The 23,977-nt window shown below is 36.7% G+C and overlaps 1 protein-coding gene across 13 annotated transcripts in view; it reads left to right on the forward strand.

The window, feature by feature from the left end:
- RYR2 (ryanodine receptor 2) overlaps positions 1-23,977 on the forward strand; it is a 428,706-nt gene that overhangs the window by 125,490 nt on the left and 279,239 nt on the right. For all 13 annotated transcript variants that reach the window (XM_084513246.1, XM_084513253.1, XM_084513254.1 and 10 more), the window contains one exon: positions 19,984-20,088. In XM_084513246.1, coding sequence (XP_084369372.1) covers positions 19,984-20,088 — 105 coding nt within the window. The remainder of the gene's footprint in view (positions 1-19,983; positions 20,089-23,977) is intronic.

Consider the following 23,977-nt stretch of genomic DNA (forward strand, 5'->3'; position numbering starts at 1 on the left):
GAAAAACAGCAGGTTGTGTTGAATGTCTCAGTTTCTGCCTTATTCCTTGTGTACTCCCTCCATCATGCCAGAGGTGCCCTGCAGCTGGGTGAGCCTTATCAGCATTAATTTTACCTGACATCTAGAGATGGCTGTTTGAAGAGTTGCAATTAGTTGAACTGAATTCCTAGAGCTGTCTTTTCTCTGATATCATGGATGATTCTGATTATTTTTTTAATAAGATCCTCAGCTGTAGTGCCTGAATAAGGAGAGAAAACTAGTATGAAACTTTCCATAAAGCAAATCTGATTGTAGGATCACATGTGCAAAGACAATCATTTTAGTTTGCCTGTTTTGACACAGGCTCCCTTAGATACATCATCATAGTGTACCATTTAGAGGAGAGAGATCTGGGGGCTATGGTTGACAGCAAGTTGAACATGAGCCAGCAGTGTGCCCAGGCAGCCAGGAGGGCCAACAGTATCCTGGGGTGCATCAAGCACAGCATTGCTAGTCAGTCAAGGGAGGTGATTGTCCCACTCTACTCTGCACTGGTGCAGCCTCACCTCAAGTATTGTGTGCAGTTCTGGGCATCACAGTACAAAAAGGACATTACATTGTTGGAGAGTGTCCAGAGGAGGGCAAAGAAGATGGTGAAGGGCCTGGAAGGGAAGATGTATGAGGAGTGGCTGAGGTCACTTGGCCTGTTCTTGGCCAGACTGGAGAAGAGGAGGCTGAGGGGAGACCTCATTGCGGTCTACAACTTCCTCACGAGGGGGAGTGGAGGGGCAGGTGCCCACCTATTCTCCTAAATCACCAGTGATAGGACCTGCGGGAACGGTGTCAAGCTGAGGCAGGGGATGTTTAGGCTAGACATCAGGAAGAGGTTCTTCGCTGAGGGGGTGGTCACACACTGGAACAGGCTCCCTAGGGAAGTAGTCACTGCACCAAACCTGTCTGAATTTAAAAGGGTTTGGACTGTGCACTTAGTCACATAGTCTAAACTTTTGGGTAGACCTGTGCGGTGCCAGGAGTTGGACTACATAATCCTTATCGGGTCCCTTCCAACTTGGGATATTCCATGATTCTATGTTTTATTTAGGAAATATTATTTTCTCATTGTTCAGATTGAATATTCTCTTGCAGCAGATACATGGAATTTGAAATACATACAGGAATGAGTTGTTCTGATCTTACAGAAATGTCCGTTATCAGATATAGTGTTGTCAGAGAGAAGCATAGATTTTTAGCTTAGTGAGGCACTACTTACTACTAAAAATAAATAAATGTTTTTCCTATATAACTTCAGAACTGTGAAATTTTCTTATTCAGTCACAATTACTTACTTGATATTTAAAAGCATGATATTACTATATGTCATTTCTCTGGGTACTTCTGAGTACATCTATCAATAATTCTTTAATATCAATAATTCTTTGTTTGACAGGGATAATTCTGTATGCTTAGTATTAGTGAATTAAAATCCACAAGCACTTCTTATATGACTTAATATGTATTGGGTATTTGTGATTTTTTTTTGACAAATTATATTTTGGAAATATTGAAGATTGTTATCAATAAAGCATTCAAAAAGGAACCTTCAAAGGAAAGTGCCAAATGCATAAATATGCTAGTAGGGTGCATGACATGCAACCTGGGAGCTGAAAGACACAATCCAAATAATTTTATAGTTAAGTATTAGATGATGATAGTACTCCAAGTAATGGCACTATATGAAACAGTAGTATATCTGATATGTGTTGAAGACAGGCTGAGGGAGTTGGGGTTGTTCAGCCTGAAGAAGAGAAGGCTCTGGGGAGACCTTACAGTGGCTTTCCAGTACCTAAAGGGTACCCTACTGGAAAGCTGGGGAAGCTCTTTGTCAGGGAGGACAAGGGGGAATGGCTTTAAACTGAAAGAGAGTAGGTTTAGATTAGATGTTAGGAAGAAATTTACTCAGAGGATGGTGAGGCCCTGGATCAGGCTGCCCAGAGAAATTGTGGATGCCCAATCCCTGAGAGTGTTCAAGGCCATGTTGGATGGGGCTTTGGGCAACCTGGTCTGGTGGGAGGTGTCCCTGCCCATGGCAGGGGGGTGGAGTTAGATGAACATTAAGGTCCCTTCCAACCAAATCTTTCTGTGATTCTGCATATGTGCATATCTGTTATCAGCTAATCAATGATCATTTTATTTTTAATATTCATGTTTTATCTTTCATACCATTCAGAATGTAGGCCATCTAATCAAGATATGTAAACCAAAGCTGTATAACTTTTGTAATTTAGGAAAAAAATCATGAATTATAACTTCTCCAGTCTAATATATATATGCACACACACATATGTATCTGTTATTTAATGGAACAGATGTATGGAATTCAACTTATGGTACAAAGTAAATGAAGAACTAAATTTTCTATTTAATTAGTATTTTCTATTAAATCTGTTTTCCTTTACATATTTCTACTAACTGTACAGACTTCTCATTGTTTAAAAATTAAAATATTAAACAGATACTATGCTGGAAAATCTCATCTGTGATACTGCTGTGAAAATAGCAACATCATGTAAGAAGGTCAGATATGCGGTGTGCAATCCTATAATTGGTTTAGTGAGTGTTCTGCAAGCTGCTGAAAACCTGTCAGTTTGCTGTGATTTACCTTCGGAGTCCTATCCATTTTAGAACTGTTCCTATTAAAGAAGAGATGTGGTATTATTGCATGATGGTTTTATTTGTTTGCATTTTGAACATTCTGTTCAAAACACTGCCCTCATACTATTGCATAGTTAATGGTTCTAACATGAGCACAACCCCAGTATCTCCTGGCTTGATGCATTGCCTTGCATTGCTGGTCAGGTAACAGGGTTATACATTGGTGTATTTTGCTACTACTTCCAGAGCTCAGTTTTATAAATACTTTCTCTGATGGGCTTATAGCAGCAAGTATCTCAATAGTAATATCAGGGTAGCTAAAAATCAATCATTTTCATATTAATTAGGCTGGTAAGTGTCTGAGAATCTGAGATCCTGAAACAGGTTCTGAGCTAAGAACACACCAAAGGACAAATACTTGTTTCAAACACTTAAGAAAATGTTGTATAAAGTAGCAGTGTCAAACCAGCTGTGCAGCCATGTGCAAGACTTGAAATCACGTGATTGTTATTTTGTATTCAGTTTTTTTAAGTGCTGTTTGGGCTAAATCAATCTCAGCAGATTCCTGTGAATAATCCTAGCCCTAAAATTAGGATGAAGAAACTGTAGCTATTAATGAATGTGTTCTATATATTTTTTTTGAGGTAAGTAATCCCAATTACATCTGAAATGAAACAAACAAAAGAGTAGCAAAACATCTTCTTTACATAAGACTTAATAAAACTTTTATCTTTTGGGTGGTGATTTTTTTTTCCCCCCATGTGACTTCCCCATGAAAAATGAGGAGAAAGACATGTCCTTTCTCATCAACAAGTACCATAACTTGCTATCATAATGAGAGCAATTGCAGCATCCAATTCAGGGTGTTAGTTTATAATCCAGTTTGGAAGGTTGAAACAGAGTGAGTGGAAATGGTTGGAACGTTGAAGATACAGATATTATGTGTATCTGTGCTTGAAAACCAAATACTATGCTAAGAAAATGTCAGTTGTTTTTAGTAACTCTCCTAATGCTGGTAGGGCTGTTGGTATATATAAATACAGGCATAACTTTGGATTCACAAGAAAAAGTAAAGTTGCTTTGTTTAGTATTAAAATGAAGGCCTGATGGTGAAAAAAATACTTTTGTTCTTCAACAGTATGCAAAAACGCAGAGGATCAAAGCTTTTCCTGGTTGTTTACTTCATTTCCCAGGACCATTTCTGAAAGTTTGCTGTTCCTTTAAAAGCCTGTGGATATAAATGGATATGCAGTTGATATATGAACCACAATGACTTCTCCAACCTTTTTTCTGTTATGGGAACCGACACATCTGCAAAACCTGGAGGATGGGCATAATGCTGTGGGAAACAACTAATGATGAACTTTCAAATACTATTTATAAGTCAAAAGGACATTTACCTTGCCTCTCTGCAAGGATTTTGTAAAGCAGGGTTGTGTGTGCCTACTTCAGGGCTGCCTTCAGACTGCTGTTTGAGTTGGAAGGGGCTGAAGCAAATGTTCTGCTTAACAGAGCGTGAGAAAGTTTTTGTCTTAAAGAAAGAGATAATTTTGTAAATATAGTGAGATCTCATGAATACTAATTAGTGGTTTGGGGCTTTAACACCTCAGTTCTCTCTTCTCTCCCAATCAAATATAAAGAATATATTAAGGAGTGGGAAGCTTGTTCCATGTTCCAGGTATCTGTACTCTTTTCTTGACATATTTATAAAGATATAAGCCATTAAAACATTGCCTTTCCATGAGAACTGGATTTTTAAATGCCTTTAAAATAAGCATAGGAGATGAATGTATCTGGGCTGATTTCAAGAGCCTAATACGGTCTTTCCTTAACTGTACTGTAAACTCTACCCCTGTCCCACATCTGAATGTCTTTTAATTATAACAGAGAGTTAGGAATTTCAACTTTTCTTGGCGTTTCTCTAAATATTGACCAGTTCCAGTTTCACAGTTGAATGTTTGCCCCAGTGATAAATAAGGCAATTACCAAGGGAAATGTGAATCAAAATCAATAAAGCCAGCATTCAAATAGCTTTAGGTAATATTAGATTAATTAGTTAAGATAGTTTAGGATGCTTTAAATGACCAAGGTGTGTATTAATTATTACACAGAAGGGACAAGTTATTTCTATTTGAAGGAAAATGCCAAAGCTCTGTGACATCTTGATTACTGTGTGAGGACTAGTTAAAAAGAAAAAGGCAGAGCATGGGTATTGCATGAGGAGGATGAACAGAGGTCTTAGGAAGCAAACAGATACTCTACTCGGTGCAATATGAATTATGAAAGGATCTGCCAAGAAATCATTTGAGCACCCAGTGTGTATAAAACAACCTCAGCTGTAACTGTGATTAACCATGCATATAGAAATGAAATGAGCTTAATTCTATTCTTGCATGCCAGGGGCTATCTCATCAAAAGTTGTCTTATCAAAACCATGAAAGAGAAAGACAGATGCTGTTAACCATTTAAGAGCACCTGTAGTACAGCCATACTTCTATTAAATATTAATGCTTGTGTTTATAACTAGAGTAACTTATTTGAAAACACTTCATTAGAACTCAAATATACAAACCCTTATTTATGGTTACTGATGCAGTGTAGTACTGATGCTCTGGAGGAAGTGCCTAATGGATGTGTAATAGAAATCACCCCTTACAGGCAGAGTATTTTAATTTTACTGCTCTCTATGTTTTTATTATCATTTTGGAGTTATCCTTCTCTTCTCTCTTCAGCATTGTTAGCTTTTTAACATACAGAAACTGTAAAAGCACTGCTAAATTAATTGAAAATTCAGTTGAACTTCTTGCCTGAGTACTGGTTACGTTTCAGTACCAGTTCTGACTCCATCTGTTTTTGGTTTCCCACCTTCAACTAGAGTAATTTAGAATAGTGTGAGTTCCATTTCAGATACTGGTGTTGAAAGAAAATTAAAAGCTGGAAGAGAAAATAAACTGCTATGGAAAAATGTGTGGGCATCTTTGGGAACAACATTGCTTATTGGTTATGTATTGTGCCTCACTTGAGCACAACCTACAAGAGGTGCTATTACAAATTGTTTATTTGGGAGAAAAGATGTAAGTTGCTTTTAGTGGGAGATATAGAAATCCTGAATTGCTTTCCCACTTTCCCTTTCATTCAGGTTTTATAGAAATTGCTTTCTTTCCTTATTGCCTAAATGTTCTTATGCCAATGTCCATGTGCACCCCTCCTCCCCCCAGCTTTTTTCTTTCATGCTTGTTATTTGAACATAAAACATGGCAATTCTTCTGTAGGTTGGAAAATATGATTTGTTAATGGTAAAAGTAAGAATCAGGTGCCAGAAATCATCTTAGTGATTTGATATTAAATGACTTTGGCACTTGCCTTTTATTCTGATACATTAACTTCTGTAAAACGAGCTAAATATATGCTAACTTTAGATGAAAAGGTGTGTAAAGGGTGGTCAAGAAAAGGGAAACACTTTCAGGAAGGTAGTAATGCATATGAGATCACATTAGACTAAATTTATTCAATTGATCTTTACGTAGGTCATACCTCATTGCAAAATGATTTGCTTTTTACTTTTCTGGAAATGCATGTCATGAGATACGAATGTTTTTGTTGAAGAGTGATGCCTAATGAATTTTCATTAGAATGCAAAAAGCGAGCTAGTCAGTGTTCACTAAGTGTCTACATAACACAGTAGCAAGACCTTTATTTATACTTTGGCTGTGTTATATGGGTTAGACAATATAAAAAGTTCAGTATAAATGAAGACAATTGCAATGAGCTCTTATTTTAAATGAGAACTATGCCTAGTATGCTTAGCTAATGTAAGAATAAAATTGAATATACTTAGTGCTGTATGTGACATGATTTGGTCAGTATTACCAACAACCATTAACTAACAATTAATTTGACCTTTATTGGCTGATACAGTTTTAAGTAAGTGTACAGATTAATGGCTATAAATATCTCCCTTTATAAACTCAAAATGGCAATAGAATTGTTTCCCAGTGCGTGTGTTTCCATGTTATTTATTACCGAATCGTAGAATGGTTTGGGTTGGAAGGGAATGTAAAGATCACCCAGTTCCAACTCCATGCCATAGACAGGGACGCCTCCCACCAGACCAGGTTGCCCAAAGCCCCATCCTTGAATTCCTCCAGGGACAGAGCATCCACAATTTCCCTGGGGAACCTGTTCCAGTGCCTCACCATCCTCTGAAGGAAGAATTTTTTAGAAACATCTAAACTAAATCTCTCTTCTTTTAGTTTGAAACCATTCTCCCTTGTCCTATTATTATCTGCCTGAGTAAAAAGTCCCTCTCCATCATTCTATAACTCCGCTTTAGCTACTGGAAGGCCCCTATAAGGCTTCCCCAAAGTCTTCTCTTCTTCAGGCTGAACAACCCCATCTCTGTCTTTCTTCAAAGCAGAGGTGTTCCAGCCATCATGGAAGTTGACTGAACTTAGAGTTTCCAGTAAAACTCTTTTTTTTTTTTTTTTTTTTTTTTTAACACAAACACAGAACAATTCTCATGATTTTTATTATTTTTTTAAAATATTTCTTTAGAAAAGGTAGGCTACTTAAGAAAAAAAAAGTTATTTTTATTTTAGAAAATGTGCAAGAATTAAGATTTTTTTTTTGAAACAAAATACATTGGTACAAAACAGAGGTGAAAGTTGAAATAGTGGTGAAATCAAATTAATGACATTTAGAATATAATAGGTGGTTGTGTTTAATAATTAAAGCTCATCTGGAGCTCAATCTGGCTACTGCCGTTAAAGATAACAAAAAACGTTTCTATAAATACATCAACACAAAAAGGAGGACTAAGGAGAATCTCCATCCTTTACTGGATGCGGGGGGAAACTTAGTTACAAGAGATGAGGAAAAGGCGGAGGTGCTCAATGCCTTCTTTGCCTCAGTCTTTAGCAGCAATACCGGATGTTCTCTGGATACCCAGTACCCTGAGCTGGTGGAAGGGGATGGGGAGCAGGATGTGGCCCTCATTATCCATGAAGAACTGGTTGGTGACCTACTACGGCACTTAGATGTGCACAAGTCGATGGGGCCAGATGGGATCCACCCAAGGGTACTGAGGGAACTGGCAGAGGAGCTGGCCAAGCCACTGTCCATCATTTATCAACAGTCCTGGCTATCGGGGGAGGTCCCAATCGACTGGCGGCTAGCAAACGTGACGCCCATCTACAAGAAGGGCCGGAGGGCAGACCCGGGAAACTACAGGCCTGTCAGTTTGACCTCAGTGCCAGGAAAGCTCATGGAGCAGATCCTCCTGAGAGTCATCATGCAGCACTTGAAGGGGAAGCAGGCGATCAGGCCCAGTCAGCATGGCTTTATGAAAGGCAGGTCATGCCTGACGAACCTGATCTCCTTCTATGACAGAGTGACGCGCTGGGTGGATGAGGGAAAGGCTGTGGATGTGGTCTACCTTGACTTCAGCAAGGCTTTTGACACCGTCTCCCACAGCATTCTCCTCAAGAAACTGGCTGCTCTTGGCTTGGACTGGCGCACGCTTCGTTGGGTTAGAAACTGGCTGGATAGCCGGGCCCAAAGAGTCGTGGTGAATGGAGCCAAGTCCAGTTGGAGGCCAGTCACTAGTGGCGTCCCCCAGGGCTCGGTGCTGGGGCCGGTCCTCTTTAATATCTTCATCGATGATCTGGACGAGGGCATCGAGTGCACCCTCAGTAAGTTCGCAGATGACACCAAGTTAGGTGCGTGTGTCGATCTGCTTGAGGGTAGGAAAGCTCTGCAGGAGGATCTGGATAGGCTGGACCGATGGGCTGAGGTCAACTGCATGAAGTTTAACAAGGCCAAGTGCCGGGTCCTGCACCTGGGGCGCAATAACCCCAAGCAGAGCTACAGGCTGGGAGAGGAATGGTTGGAAAGCTGCCAGGCAGAGAAGGACCTGGGAGTGATGGTGGACAGTCGGCTGAATATGAGCCAGCAGTGTGCTCAGGTGGCCAAGAAGGCCAACGGCATCCTGGCTTGTATTAGGAACAGCGTGACCAGCAGGGCTAGGGAGGTGATCGTCCCCCTGTACTCAGCTCTGGTGAGGCCGCACCTCGAGTACTGTGTTCAGTTTTGGGCCCCTCGTTACAAGAAGGACATGGAGGTGCTTGAGCGGGTGCAGAGAAGGGCGACGAAGCTGGTGAGGGGCCTGGAGAACAAGTCCTACGAGGAGCGGCTGAGGGAGCTGGGCTTGTTCAGCCTGGAGAAGAGGAGGCTCAGGGGCGACCTTATCGCTCTTTTTAGGTACCTCAAGGGAGGCTGTAGCGAGGTGGGGGTTGGCCTGTTCTCCCACGTGCCTGGTGACAGGACGAGGGGGAATGGGTTTAAGTTGAGCCAGGGGAGTTTTAGGCTAGATGTTAGGAAGAACTTCTTCACTGAAAGGGTTGTGAGGCACTGGAACAGGCTGCCCAGGGAAGTGGTGGAGTCACCATCCTTGGAAGTCTTCAAAAGACGTTTAGATGTAGAGCTTAGGGATATGGTTTAGTGGAGGGCTGTTAGCGTTAGGTTGGAGGTTGGACTCGATGACCTTGAGGTCTCTTCCAACCTAGAAAATTCTGTGATTCTGTGATTCTGTGATTCTGTGATTCTGTAATTATCTGTGCAGGTCTTAATTCTGGAGTCAACATCTTTTTCAGTGTCAAAATGTGAAATTTTGAAAAGGGAGGATTTGAATATGGTAAAGGAGGGCACTGCAGGTCAGTGATTGATCCAAGTGGATGAGGTAGTTGTACATAGGGGCGGTATCTGTGAACTTCTTGTTATACTCTGTCCTGAGAGTGTATTCAAGAGTAGCAGGAAAAGTGTAAAAGCCTACATAATTTTCCATCTCCTTGAGAGTGTCTGAATGTTTACACCTCTTGCTTTGTTACCTCTTGCATAATTCACTTTTGGGGTGGGTGTCTTGTTTCCTGGGAAGTGCACATGGCTATTTCTGTCTAGACAGTGCTTTGGGACAGCTCTCTGTGCTGGCGTGGTGCCAGATGGTAGGCAGTCTCCTTTAAAGCAGAGTTCCATTTAGCAAATGCAGTTGTTTGCTTAACAGCTTGGTAACAATGTTTTGGCACCTAAAACCAAAAACGGTCAAGATTTGCGTCTTTAAGAAATGGAACAAATCATCACTGATTGGTCTCCCAAGCTTCTCTATTTTGTAGTTAATAGAAAGGTATATTGTAAAATAAGCACTTATTTTTTTTTTACACTGTGCACATTCAAGCAAAGTCTTCATATATTTGAAAGTTTACAGATAAACCACAGTTTCTGAATACACATGATGAGATTTTAGATTTTTACATTTGAAAGTATTATTACTTTTTTTTTTTCATGTGTATGTGTTACTAATAGAACTGTGGGCAATGTATATCCCTAAATCCATGAAGAATTTCCTAGCAGATGGTCCTGCTGTGTCAGTCTCTCTGTTCTGTCTCACTATCTTTCTGTTCTTGACACAAATACCTGCTGGAGTTTATCTAAGACTGGAAGAGTTTCTTGACTAAAGATACTATTTTTTGAGTGAACAAATTTCAATATACTAATCTAATAGACTTGCTTCATATTTCAGGAGTGAATATGTAAACGGTTAAGATAAATGAATGATTTTTGATGTAATTATTATTTTGAATACAGTAAATCATATGAAAATAATCTCAGGAACATTACACCCAGCCTGTATCAAAATGTATGTATTACCTGTAAATAATATAAAAAAACAAGAGGGCCAAAGTCAATTAAAGAATTCAAATATGATATGCTTTTCATCTTCATAAATTGGCTATATAGTTTTCAATTCTTTTTAGGTCTACCCTAAAAGGGTCTACCCAAAATTTTATCAGAAATATCTTACAAAATCTTACATGTCTACCCAAAATTTTAGACCATGGACAGAAAATTCTGTGGGCAGTTGCATTTCATTTGTTTTAAATAATTTTTATTGAATTGAATTAAGCACATTAGTTGTGGACTCAAAACAGAATAAATGCATTGTTCATTGTAGTTACAAAAACCGTTTTATTTTACATGTGTAGAAAATATTGACAGTTAATATGGAATTTATTTATAGAATCATTTAGGTTAGAAAAGACATCTAAGACAATCTGGTCCAAACCTTTACCCTAGGACTGCCAAGTCCACCATTAAACATTGTCACTAAGCTTTACATCTACATGTTTTTGAAGACCTCCAGGGATGGTGACTCAACCACTTCCCTGGTCCAATAAAGCCTGTTCCATTTAGTATTGTAAATGCCTAAGTGCTTTGTTGCATCTTAGAAGGATTTTGATAGTTGTGTATGCTTTTTTTAAAGCTGTATTGCTCAGGGGAGAGTTGATGATGCATCTCCTTTCCTTCTTTTAAGGACAAGTCGGAGATGACCCAGCATAACTGCCCAGCCCCCTTTCCAGCAACAGCTGTTTTCTGAGTTACAGAAGCTGAGTATTAATAAAAAGGAAAAGGATTAAAAGGAAGGCTTAGTAGTTGGAAAATTATGATAAAATCCTTTGAAGTTAAAAATTTGGTATGTGTAGTTATGTTTTGTATGTATTAGCATATGAGATAAATAATTACTTCTCTCAGGCATTGTTCCATGTTCACAGTTAAGTGCATGAATTTGTCATTAGAGTTGGTGCATTCTGGAAGGGTTGGAAATTTACTGGGAATTTTATATGCTATAAGTTCCACTGTGACAGGTCAGGCCATGTCTGTTACTTACACACCTACCCTATGTGTTTGATGCAGAAAATTCCAGTTTTCCTACTTTGAAAGGTGTTTGTTGTAACATGCATGATTTATTAATAAATTTGATCAGAGACTGGGAAGATTTTACTGATGGGTGTCTGCTATGCTTTCCAGAAGGTACAAAATATTATTTTATGAAATCATCTCTTTGATGCTGTAAGAATCAGTTTCTAAAGCCATAATACAGTCCCAAATGACACTACCCTAGATTTTTCTATTATTCCTTGCAGTAGCTACAAATACAAAATAATCTCTAAGAATAAAAAGAGCAGAATGGTTTTGAGTAGTACACATAAGTTTAGCATAATAAGGTCAAGTTTGCAGGATCAGCATGAAGTTAAAAAAAACCTCTTTGTATAAGTTGGATGTATGCCTAGAACCTCTGTAGTACTGTTGGTCCTATAAGATTAAAAAAAAATAATTTATAGATTAGCATGGCATTTTCTTAATTACCTTTAAATTAATACATTTACACTGCATTATGGTGATATACCATTCAGTAATGTTCATCTAAGCTTCCATCTATAAGCAGTACACGTAATGGCTATTGAGTTGATTGACCTTGTTTATCCAATGAGGCTGAAATGTAGGTATCATGCTCTTTCCACAGTGTCATTTTTATTTTATTGTAAAGAGATTTTAAATTTTCAGAGAACAGATAATAAAGTGATGCAAATCTTAGTAATGTAGATATGTTGGACTTGCGTGTAGTTAGAAAGAAGACCAGAAGGAACAGCAGGGGAAAAATATTCTTACTTTTTAGAGAGAGAGTGTATGACACCCTAAATCTATAAAGAAAGTAAATTTAATACCATCCTAACTGCTTGAAAGTTGTAGTTTCTGATCTGCTCTGTTAATAGTCTCATGACCCTTGAAGGGTCTTCGGAACAAAGTTTTTTCCAAAGACCAAACAAAAAGAAAAAATACAATATAAAATTTTAATTATGTGTACAAACATAGAAGAAAAGAATATAATTGTAGTTATGTACCAAAGCCATTAGTAGAAATAGATTTCTTGAAGATTTTTAAGGAGTGTCAGAAAGAAAAAGCCCCAAAAGTAGCTTTGCTCCAAATGTTGTATCTTCAGCTTGTACAGTTTAACTTTCAGGTACCACTTCTTTGCCAATGAGCTGTAGCACTGTGACTGGTAGATGATATTCATTATCTAGAAGTAAGAGTAGGGGAGAATTTCGGTCTTCACTGTTAACTCATATGGGGCTAAAAATCCCCATAGTAGTGCCTTGTGAGGCATTAAAAAATGTTAAAAGAAAGCATTTTTTTTCACTATTCAGTTTTTCCAGTCCTATACTTTTATAAGAGAATTCTACACTTCAAAGTGTGAACAAAATAGGGGAGCCACAAATATGACAAATATGTGACCACAAGAAGAGAATCCTTTTAAAAAAGTTAATCAGTTGTTTAGGTTATGTTCACAAGATAGGTTAAAATACATGCTTAGCATGTAGTGGCATAGTCAACCAATATGATTTAAAGGAACAGCTGGATTGGCTGGTGTTCTAGGCTTTGAATGTGAATTGATTGCAATGAATTTGAATCTGACCTGGGTTGTACCAGTAGCCATTTTTCCTGGTGTCAGCCTTCTTCTACCTTGCTTTATTATTTCAGACTCTGTTCTGGTTTCATCTTCATGATGTAGAAGAATCGAAAGTTGAAAGCTTCTCTGGTTTTGATGGAAACAACTGGTTTGGATTGAATATCCTAAAATGTTCAGTCTTCTGCAGATGCCAGATACAGAAAGTTAAAGCTTCAGACTGACATCATCTGAAAGCAAGCTTTATGTAGGGGGGTGGCCAGGCAACCTTCATGGTCTGATATTAGTGAAATATGCAGGAGTGTGGCACTGTTATTGAGACGTCCTCTGTTGAAAATCTGAAGCTCTAAGACCCCTAATTTATTCTCTGTCTTCCCTTGGGGGGGATTTGGTGAATATGATTCATCCCATTTGGCTGACAGGACTTGTCATCAGAGCCATGTACTGGGTTCTTCTTTTTAGCAAGGTTGAAAACATGGAAAGCTGTGCCTTCAGTATGAAGTCCTAGATATGGATGCTTTTACATGGTAATACTGTGTGTTTCATCACTGTTGCCAACCACAATCTTATTTAAGTGAAAAGAACAAAAAGGCTGAAATGTATAAATGTAAATGTAGCTTAAAAATAGGTGATGGACTCAGTTTCATTCAGGCTGCTCCACCAAATAGGTGTACAGATGTTTTGTTTGAATTCTGTTCTAAAATTAAATTTTTTGAATCCTCCCACTGGAATTCTCAAACTTAGGTGTTTAATAAATGTACTAGTTTGAAAAAAGTTATGAACACCCACTGTCATTTTTGACTGATACAAACTGTGGATGCTGTGTAAATCAGGACACTTAGATAGTTATTTTATTTTATTTTATTTTATTTTATTTTATTTTATTTTATTTTATTTTATTTTATTTTATTTTATTTTATTTTATTTTATTTTATTTATTTTATTTTATTTTATTTTATTTTATTTTATTTTATTTTATTTTATTTATTTTATTTTATTTTATTATTTTATTTTATTTCTTAGGCTATGATCTGTGAATATTTCATATACAGCTAGAGATGAAATACCTGAAAATCCATTTCATGAGCAATTTGAGTAGAGGAAAAATAAAAATAGCTGTGAGCCTAGAAAAACAGCTAGGAGGTTTGCAAATAACTAGGAAAGAAAGAAAGCTGAGGTAAAGCTGTTTATTCTTAGGGATGGAATTGTGTTTGCTGATGAGATTTATTATTCTTTGGTTCCGTACTAATATTTGAGGCAGAAATTCAGTTTAAATTTGCAGGATTATGTACATCATATTATATGAGCAGATCATGGATAATTGTAGGTTGTTAGCACTGTGTGATCCTCAGAGTGATAACAGAGAGACTACATTTTTAAAGTCAGCCTTTTGGTTTGTCATCATACTGGGGTATGATATGCTTGTAAATAATAATTCAGTGAAAACTGGAAGAGTGTCATGAATGCATCCAGGATCTATGATTCAGTTGTGGATTGTACTACAGTTACAAATACTTTAAAATAGCTTTTCAAAAGTGTTGCTCAAAACACCTTTTTAATAAAGGGTATGATTATCTAATTTGCAAATCTTCCTCCCACAGCGTAATGCATAATTTATTATGCAAATATTAGTACAGAAAATTAGTGAACACAATAAATATGGTTTGAAATGTGAGGAAGAATAAATCTATTTTTTTTCTAAATAATCCAGTAATTACTTCAGTAATATATAAGCTTTAAAAGTTTCCTGTGAGAATTATTTTAGTTTTTCTAATTTTGCTGACTGTAAGATGCTGTAACACACGATGATGAAGGATCAATAGAAACAGTTGCCAGTAGTGATTTTTCTCCCAGGAGTACTGAATCTTCTAAAATTTAAAATACAGTTTCTAGATTGTTTATTACGTACACTTTGTTGTCAAGCTGCTAGAATATTGAGTTATAATTATGACTGACTAGATTGTCTAGGCAAACTTGTATGTTCTAGTTTAAATCTAATCAGATCTAAACAACCAGTGACTCTGAGAAATATTGGAGTTCCAACCCTTTTGAAATTACCAGGTATATTGTACATTAAATATCATTAAAATGTGATTGATTTTACAAAAATGAAGATAATTTTGAAAATATTTTTTTATTTCTACAATCCTTTATCAGGATTTCCCACTGATTGTTTGGATTTAAGAGAATTGATACAAATTCCTTGTTCAAGGACCTCTTTATATTCTCTGTCACAAAACAGAACAAACACCCAAACCCTCTTGGAATATGAACTGTTTTTCTCTGCCTTTGTTTAGGAAGTTACTGCAACAAAGATGAATGCAATAAAAATTGGTGGCAAGGAAGTTAGATGATTATCAATATGTTTATTTTTATTTATTATCTATCTATATCATCTTCTTTTGTCTGGTCATCTGTTTTGGTTTAAATTGTGTTCTACTGCAAATTAATGATTACTTATTATCATTAAACTGCTGAAAATTTCCAGCTAGTTACAGATTGTTTTTTTTGTATTCATTAAAAATACATTAGTGGGTAGTTGTTAGACATGTAGCAAAATGTTTTAAAACTCTTTGTAATTTAATAGTGTATTTATAGTCTATCAAACAATCATTAAAGTATTTCAAGTCTAAACATCTGACTTGTCCTGAGAAAAGCCTGTTATTGCAAACTGGTTGCTTGAGGTTCCCATTGCAGCTCCAAGAATATGTGGTCACTTTTAAGACTGAACACTAAAAACTACATGATTTGTATGAAGATTATTTTATCTATAGGGAATGTTAGGCTGCCATATGCCACAGCATGCCTTTATTTTATATCTTCCATCTTCCTGTGAGATAAAAAGAAGGCAAATAATCTTAAGACTGTCAAAGATTCTGTGTTTTTCCTTCCTCATTTTTGTTTCGTACCTTGAAGTGACAGAAAAACACTCTATATGATTCTTTGGTATACTTAAAAAGGGTTTAAAAATTACCTGGAATCATTAGTTTTTGAAAAGGGCTGCTCAGAAAAGAAACTTTCAGTCTCTGTATGTCAGCCTAAAAACTCATATTCCAAATGAGAGTTGTAACTTCCTGAGCTAAATATGTTGGCATTCCTGCATGTGGTCCCACCTATATTAGCAATATGCAATTATTGTATACAGAATGCAACCATGCTTGTTGGATCGTTGTTATGTGGGATCTTTGTTACGTGATGTGGGAGAGAAACTGCCAGAGAGGAAGAGTCTGATTAACACGCTCATTGCAAGCATCAGTAGATGTGTTGTTGTTCAGCTCTCAGAGGAAATGCATAATTCTCCAAGGGCCACTGAGTGTCTGGGCATGCATGCAATGAGATGAGGCATTGCTTGTTGCCTGGGGAAAAAAAATGGCTCTAACATCTTGCTAGACTCTAAAAGGAAGGTGCCTCTTTCACTTCACTAAAACAAAACGATTTCATACACTTTTCCTTTATTACTCTCTAGCTGCTCAAAGTGCACGTTACCTGCTAGGAGAGTAGTTGCAAAATGTTCTCTGGGACTTCATTCCTCAGATTTAATGGGAAGAGAAGAAAAAGCTCATTACTTTCTTGAATGTGAAGGAGAATGGAACTGATGAAGGAGGAATAACCTGGTTATGTTGGTTGGATCCTGGATGCAGGATTTTTCTGTCTTTTAGAGCATATAAGCTGTAGGAAAGTTTTAGTAATAAAAGTTTTGTAAGCTTACAAAATGGTATGTGAAATACATATTCTGCCACCAAAAAATCTTGTTTTAAATAACACTAATAGCAGTAGGAACATTGTTTATAGTGAATTTGTGAAATGAAATGTTTGATTATAACCAAACACTTACAGAAAATATGGTCTTGACTATTTCTGAGCAATGCAGGGAGCATCTTTTTCTGTTTTGATCAATCTTGCTTGTCAGTCAGCCCTCACTGCGGAGAACTTGGGGTTAGCTGGGCTGTTGGATGGCTCATTTCTGGGAGACTTTCTGTAATGGAAAACTGTACTTGTGTGCAGGAAAAACACCTTACGATCTGCAATCTTTGAGTGGTCTCTTTTCCACTTTTTAAAACATGGTATTAGGGCAGTGCTTATGTAATAAGGATGCTTTGAAGAGATCCTAATGAGTTGTCTGTTGGCTTAATGCTTGCATTGAAAGGCCTGTTATAGTGTCTAATAACTACTGAAGAAAAATGGTGACAAGAACATTGACAAGTATGTAGAGGCCTGATTCCTAGAAAAGTTAGCTTAAAAATATTTTATGTGTAAGTATCATTGAATAAATAAATAACTCCATTAAAAGCATTAAAAGTGTTTTGCATGTTTTTTCCTCTGGATAAAATGTTAAGTAGCATTTATTTTTTTAAACTTAAATATAAATTGTGGAAGGTAATGAAACATCTAGTTACTTAACACGTGAATTACTGTAATGTTAGGAGCAATGAAAAGCAATTTAAGAAGCTGTTTGAAATGTGAGGTACTGTAATTAAACTAATTTAAAAAAAAAGAAAAAAGAATGGAATGGTTTGGAAGCTACCTTTTACAATGTAATGCTCGAGGCCTTGGAAGAGGCCTCTTCAAACTGTACATGTTTACAGCTTTTGCAGTAAAGCATTCGTGGTGTAAAAATAATAATAAAAAAAAAAAAAAAGAAAGAAAAATATTTAGTAAAAAATATTTGTAAGCTAAAATATGCAACTATCACGAGAATGAAAACCCAAAGAATGTGAAAGAGGTTCTGGAGGCAAGAAAAGGTGTGTAGGAGTTGCATTTTCTTCTGTTAACACAAGATCCCCACGTACAGCCTAATTTTCTTTTGTTACCTGTAACATAGATGTTGCTATTACAAGCCTGTTTGAATTTTATTGCCAATTTCTATGATTGTCTGGAAGATTAGCTTTTCAATAGCTCAATGATTATTATTTTTTTTCAATAATGACAAGTTAAGTATTTATTTTTACAAGACTCTCTTGTTTTAGCCTAGTTAAAATAGAATATGGTGAAGCATACAGCGCCACAAGGCTGCAAAGGTGTCTCGGTCTTGACAATCCCTGCCTTATGCTTCTGCTACAGAAAAATTAATCTTGACCTGGAGACCATCATAAGGATGATGATCATAAGCCTTGATACTACCAGGAACCTAAAGCCCGACTTCTGTTTCCTTCACAATCTGAGCATAATGTCCAAGCCCTTCAGTATCTGAGAAGGAATATGAGAATAAATGTAAAGCTAAAGCATATTAATGAGAAAAAATAATTTACAGGTTTCTGATTGATGATAATTGGTATTGTGAACAAGACTCCCTTAGAGTCTGGCAATCAGAAAAATCAAGAGTGAACAGAGGTGCACATGTAGGAATAGCTAGCTAAAAGAAATTGCAGATTTGTACAATTAAGTTTATATATTCTACTTTTCAGTTGTAATAGCATCTTTTTTGACTTTTGGAAGTTTAAGGAATGTTGGAGCATGGCAAACTGTCTACTAATTCAGTTGGAATGCCCTCAGAGATTCGTTTTCTTAGTACAATAAAAATATGCGTGCATTACAAAGAGTCGTGGCTCAGAGTTTCCTTAAATAGCAGTATTTCTACATAGTCAGGATCATGTCTATAGACAGTGATCAGTAATAACGAGCTGCAACTTCTGTTTTTGCCATTTCCAAGTAGGTTCATAATGAGTACTTTGTGATGGGACATACTCCAGAGTTGGTGGCCTTTATTCATTTTCTTTTTAACTAGTCAAAATATTTGCATGTGTCTCAGATATAAGAGCAAACAACAGTTTGTTAGACAAAGCTCAAAGAAGATACCTTATCCTTAGATGTATAGATGTATCCTTAGATGTTGTGTATAACTAGTGATTTGGGAAACCTGAGAGAAGCATGTTTACAGTGAGAAAAAGAGAAGCTCAAAGTCTGCAAAAAGGAAGTTGTAATAGGCAAGACAGCAGACAAAAAGAATTTGCAGAATTGCCATTAGAAGGGAATCAAGTAAAATAATTATTTCATGAAAAAGAAATATTAGTTTGCAAGTAGTATTTGAATTCTTTATTATTTTCACTGTTACATTGTCTTTAATTTCTGCTGCTGTCTAGGTTGTGATTTGTGTGCTTTATTGTCTGTCATCTAAACGGTTTCTAAAGACAGAAGCATATGGGTTTTCCTATCTTTACTTCCATTATACAGTAATAATAGTGTCTTGCTTCTGTAATCAAGCAAAAAATTGGGTTGAAAGGGACCTCAGGGAGGTCACAGAATCATCTGGGTTGGAAGAGACCTCCAAGATCACCGAGTCCAACCTCTGATCTAACACTAACCAGTCCTCCACTAAACCATATCACTAAGCTCTACATCTAAATGTCGTTTAAAGACCTCCAGGGATAGTGACTCAACTACTTCCCTGCCCAATGATCAGAACAGGCCACCTTCTAAGCTGAGGAGTGTAAAATGGATAATTATTTGAGCTCTGAAGTTAGTTGAGGTTGCTTTTAGGGCTTTCCCAGTCAAGTTTTGAATATCTCTGAAGATGGAGGTTACATTGCTTCTTTTGGTGGCCTTTGATAGTTTTGTCTACTCTCAAGGTGATTTTTTCCCCCTAATATCTACCTGTAATTTGATTTGGGACAACTTGCATTGCTGCTCCTTTTCCTTTCATGGAGAACCTCCAAGAAGAGTCTGGCTCCATTTTCCTTGTTATCACCAGTAGGTTGGCAAAGAACTGCAAGATCCCTCTCTCCTTTCCCTCCTCCATCCAGGCTGATGGAGCTCAACTCCCCTGCCTCTCCTATGGGGTGGGTGTTCCAGCCCAGTCCATCATGGTGACCCTCTGCTGAACTCGCAGCAGCTCACTGCTGTCTGCTTTGAATTGGGAGGTCCCATCTGGGACCAGCACCAGAAGAGTGAGCTCATAAATGAGATCAGAGAGGAAGAATTGCATCCCTTGATGTGTTGCAGCCCAGGATGTGATGGGCTTTCATAGCCTCAAGGACATAGCAGATCTTTTGGATCTTTGGAAAGTGATATTCAGCAGACTTGTTTCTAATGAGATCTCACTTTTTTCTTCTACCTAGAATGTGCCACCTGATTTGTCCATCTGTACCTTCGTGCTGGAGCAGTCTCTGTCAGTACGAGCCCTCCAGGAAATGCTGGCTAACACAGAGGAAAAGGCAGAAGGGGTGAGTTATTAGATCATCACTTTTCATCTTGCAAATGCATTTTTTTTCCCCCTACTGTACCACAGTTTTCATGACTGGCACAAGCTTATGGCATAGTGAATTGCTTACATATAAGTTTCCTTCTTCACTGCAGGAATGGTCTGCTTTTGAGAAATTCTAAACATTTGTAGCTTGCACTAACACTCACAAGTAGGGGGTATAAATACTCAATAACTTCAATGTGCTGCAGATCTTTATAGAGCTATGGGACTGGTTTAATTTGAGATCTCATTATCTCATTGTGATATATGATCTCATTGTGATATATGAAGCTGGATCACTTGTTTAGAACAGCTAAGTTTTCTTACTGACTGTATCAAATGAGACTGTCAGGTAGTCTTAAAATGACTTAGGTGTGTGCTGTTTTTTCTCTGTAAATAATGACATTGTTCTATGTAGTCCGAGATAAAAAGTCATGTAACTCAACTTCAGAGGTGGAAATTGAGTAATAATGAGTCTTGGTGGAAAAGAAATATGAAAACTAGCATTTTTTTGTACTCTAGAGGATGAAGGATATAGGAATAACGATAATTCTGTATGACTAACATATAGCTATTTACATATAAATCCTAGTAGTGTAATTTATATTCTCTGTCATGTAATTAATTTGATTTGATATGATGTAGTTTAGTGTATCATATATACACACTGTAGAGTTAACAGAAATGCTGTGTTCTGACCCAAATCCTGTAAACACTAAGTAGGGAAGAGTGAGATGGGAGGTCAGGCTATAGGAACAGGAATTTATACAGATAAAACAGAAGGAGAGGTTAACCATAGCTCTGTCACTTATGAAAGCTGGCAGGAGAGCAGCTTGCCTCTGGTATTTGTGGGAATGCCTTGGGAAAGCAAACTTTAAACTAACATACAGTAGTTAGTCCCATAAAATGCCACACACTGAGACTTAAAATAGTGTTTGGGAAATGAAGTCCAAGAACATCATCCCATGGATGATCCAAAGTGTGTGCTGTCCTTGAGAATTGTTCCTCTGCAAGGACCAACTCCAACAAGAGGAGAATGAGAAGCACATCCGAGAGAAGAGGTGTTCCCTCTCTTTTTAGTTTGTAAATGGCAGTTGTACTGATATACAGTGCTCTGTACTTACAGATCTTCTGAGACACATAGAAGAAAGATAAAGTGAAGTCTCTGAATGTCTTCAGTTGTTACCTTTTTACAGAGTAGTTTACTGTGCTCTCAATACCTATTAAATCTCAGCATTAGTAGAAGGTGCAGAGCTATGGATATGCTAACCCAGATAGTTGGTGTTCACTGAATAATGAATAGGTTGCTACTGCAGATTTTGCCTGGTTTCTGTGCAATTCATTAGCAATCTGCCTGCGTGTCTCTTGCATACTGATATATTGGTATTAGAGAAGAATAATCTTATAAATAGTGGCTTGTAAATTGACAAAGGCAAATAATTGTCAGTGCCATTATTTTTCTTTCTAGTAAGTCTCTGGAAGCCAGGAATAATAGTACTAAAATGTCTCATTGTGAACTTGCTGATAAATTAACAGAACTGATGTTTGGTATGTAGTTTTTATTGAAAATGTATAAAGATTGTCTTTGAATTTATTGACACATTTTTCATATGTTAGGTGCTTACATAGGCAGCTTCATATTAGCTTTTGTATTTGATGACTGTTGTGGTTACTTTTATGAGAAGAGGTAATTTGTGCATACATCTGAAGCACTGTATCTTTTTTTTTTTTTAATTTTATTTTTATTTAGAACAACACTCATTTCTTGCATTTAGGAGAAGAAAGTATAGCAACTCCTTGAAAATTTTTTATTATAAACTGGATTCAGTATGAGCTCAGTTTTCTAATGGAGAGAATCCTGAAAAGGAAGGTCTTTTCAGTCTTCCCTTACTTTTTGTTACATTAGAAATCATTAAGGCTGCTGTTTTTAATGCTGAATACAATCTTTATATAGTAGGTATTGTTCCTATAAAACAGGTAAGTCAGCAGTAATGAAATGGTTGAGTAATAAGAACAAAATCTCATTCTGTCTTGAGTCAGAATACTAAACAGCTTTCTTTGTGTTTAAGAAAGAATATCTGTGTGCACTAACTGGATTTCTTTTTAATTCTTGATTAGTGTGTATTAAATGTGCAAGATTTACCTCTGAAATAAATGCTTGTTTTAGCGCAAGAATCCCAAAATGAGAATTTCCATATTTCATGAGGTTAGTGATCCATCTAGTTGAGTATACTTCTCTCCCCTGAATCAACTAAATGCCAGTATCAAAGGCAACAGTGGAAAATGAGTGAAATTTTATAGAGAAGAATAAACCTATGGATTCCAGTGTTTTAATAACCTGCCAGAGTAAAGCAATGTGTTTTAAAGGCTATGATAAAAAATCAGAGCACAAAGTAACCACTCAGTGCCTATGACTAGAAGAAATCTTTAGCAGCATAGCACTACACATTCTTTCTTATACAATTTCACTCATTCTCCACTGTTGCCTTTGATCCTGAAAAAGTAACTCCATAGCTTTCCCAAAGAGTTTGTCTGGGAATATTTACCACAAAATGTTGTAACTGTGTTTTGCTTCTGATTTTTTTATTAAATTCTGATTATTTTTTTTAAATCAATTATTCCTTTACTAGATTCAATAACTTTTTATTATTTAGTATTCTCTTTGTGAAAATGCTGAGATGCCATAATCAAATCAATCCCTGGAAATTTTCCACTAATTTTCTTAGGAAATGAAGCCTGGCCATCTGTACATTAGTACTCTTATATTCAGTAACATTCTGCAATATATTCAGTAATATTCTGCAATATTAGAATCAGGGATAGGAATTTGGTAAGAGAAAGGGGCCTAACATTCCCCTGTAAGAGGAAAACAAGGTGAATTCAGCTGTTTTACAGTGCCATCGGCTGCTCTGGTGCTGGTGTGCCTTCTGCATTGCAGCTGCTTGCTCAGGAGAGGTGCCACAGGTATTCAGGAAGGAAGCTGCCACGTTTTGCTTGAGAGAAAGGGATTAATAATTTTTTTTTGTCTTTCAGATCTGTTTTAAACAACTCTCTCTCTTCTTTTTTTTTTTTTTTTGTTTTTTTTTTTTTTGTTTTTGGAAGACAACAGAGCTGTACATAGTGCATTATTTCCAGTGTCAAATGTTTTATGAGAGCAAAAATTATTTTCCTGTATTTTCCTCAGACAGTCCTATTTGTATATTGAGGAATTACCTTCTTTATTTATTTATTTTACTTCAAAATATTTTGTATATAGGTTATTTTAAAAAATATTATTATTATTTAATCTTTTGGCTGATTTTGGATAAGTTGCAGAGAGAAATGCCAGCTTCCACAAAATTTTTACCAAGTCACAGTTCTATTGTATGACTGTTGTAGCACTGCTTTAGCATTTAGAAGAGGTAACTAGACATATTTGACACTGGAAAACATCAAGTGTTTTCTTAACCTCAGTTGCCTGAGGAAATGATTTAGACTTATTTGTCCAAAACTTTTTGAAATCGTCATCAAGCAAACTTCAAAGAGATCTAAAGAATTTGGGGAACAGTGACTAGATAGAGGAAATTATATTAGCTTGGATTTAAAGAACATTTTACTGTAAGTGAATGAGCACAAATTTATGCATCTTCTATTTGCCTACAACAAAAATATGCTTTTCTTTTGAAATGACTAGGAGCTTGTGATTTGTGAAGTTACACTTGCTTTGCTTGGGGTTTTCTGAAATACATCCAATGGTCTTACGATATAAATAGCATACTTGTCTTTTGCCTTGTGATATCTTTTATAGTGCTGATAATTATGTTCATTACAATAATTGTAATAATTGTAAATGAGGTCATTGAAATTTGAAGCTTCCAGGTTGTATGTTA

Source organism: Aythya ferina (assembly GCF_964211825.1).
Source record: "Aythya ferina genome assembly, chromosome: 3".
NCBI lineage: Eukaryota > Metazoa > Chordata > Aves > Anseriformes > Anatidae > Aythya > Aythya ferina.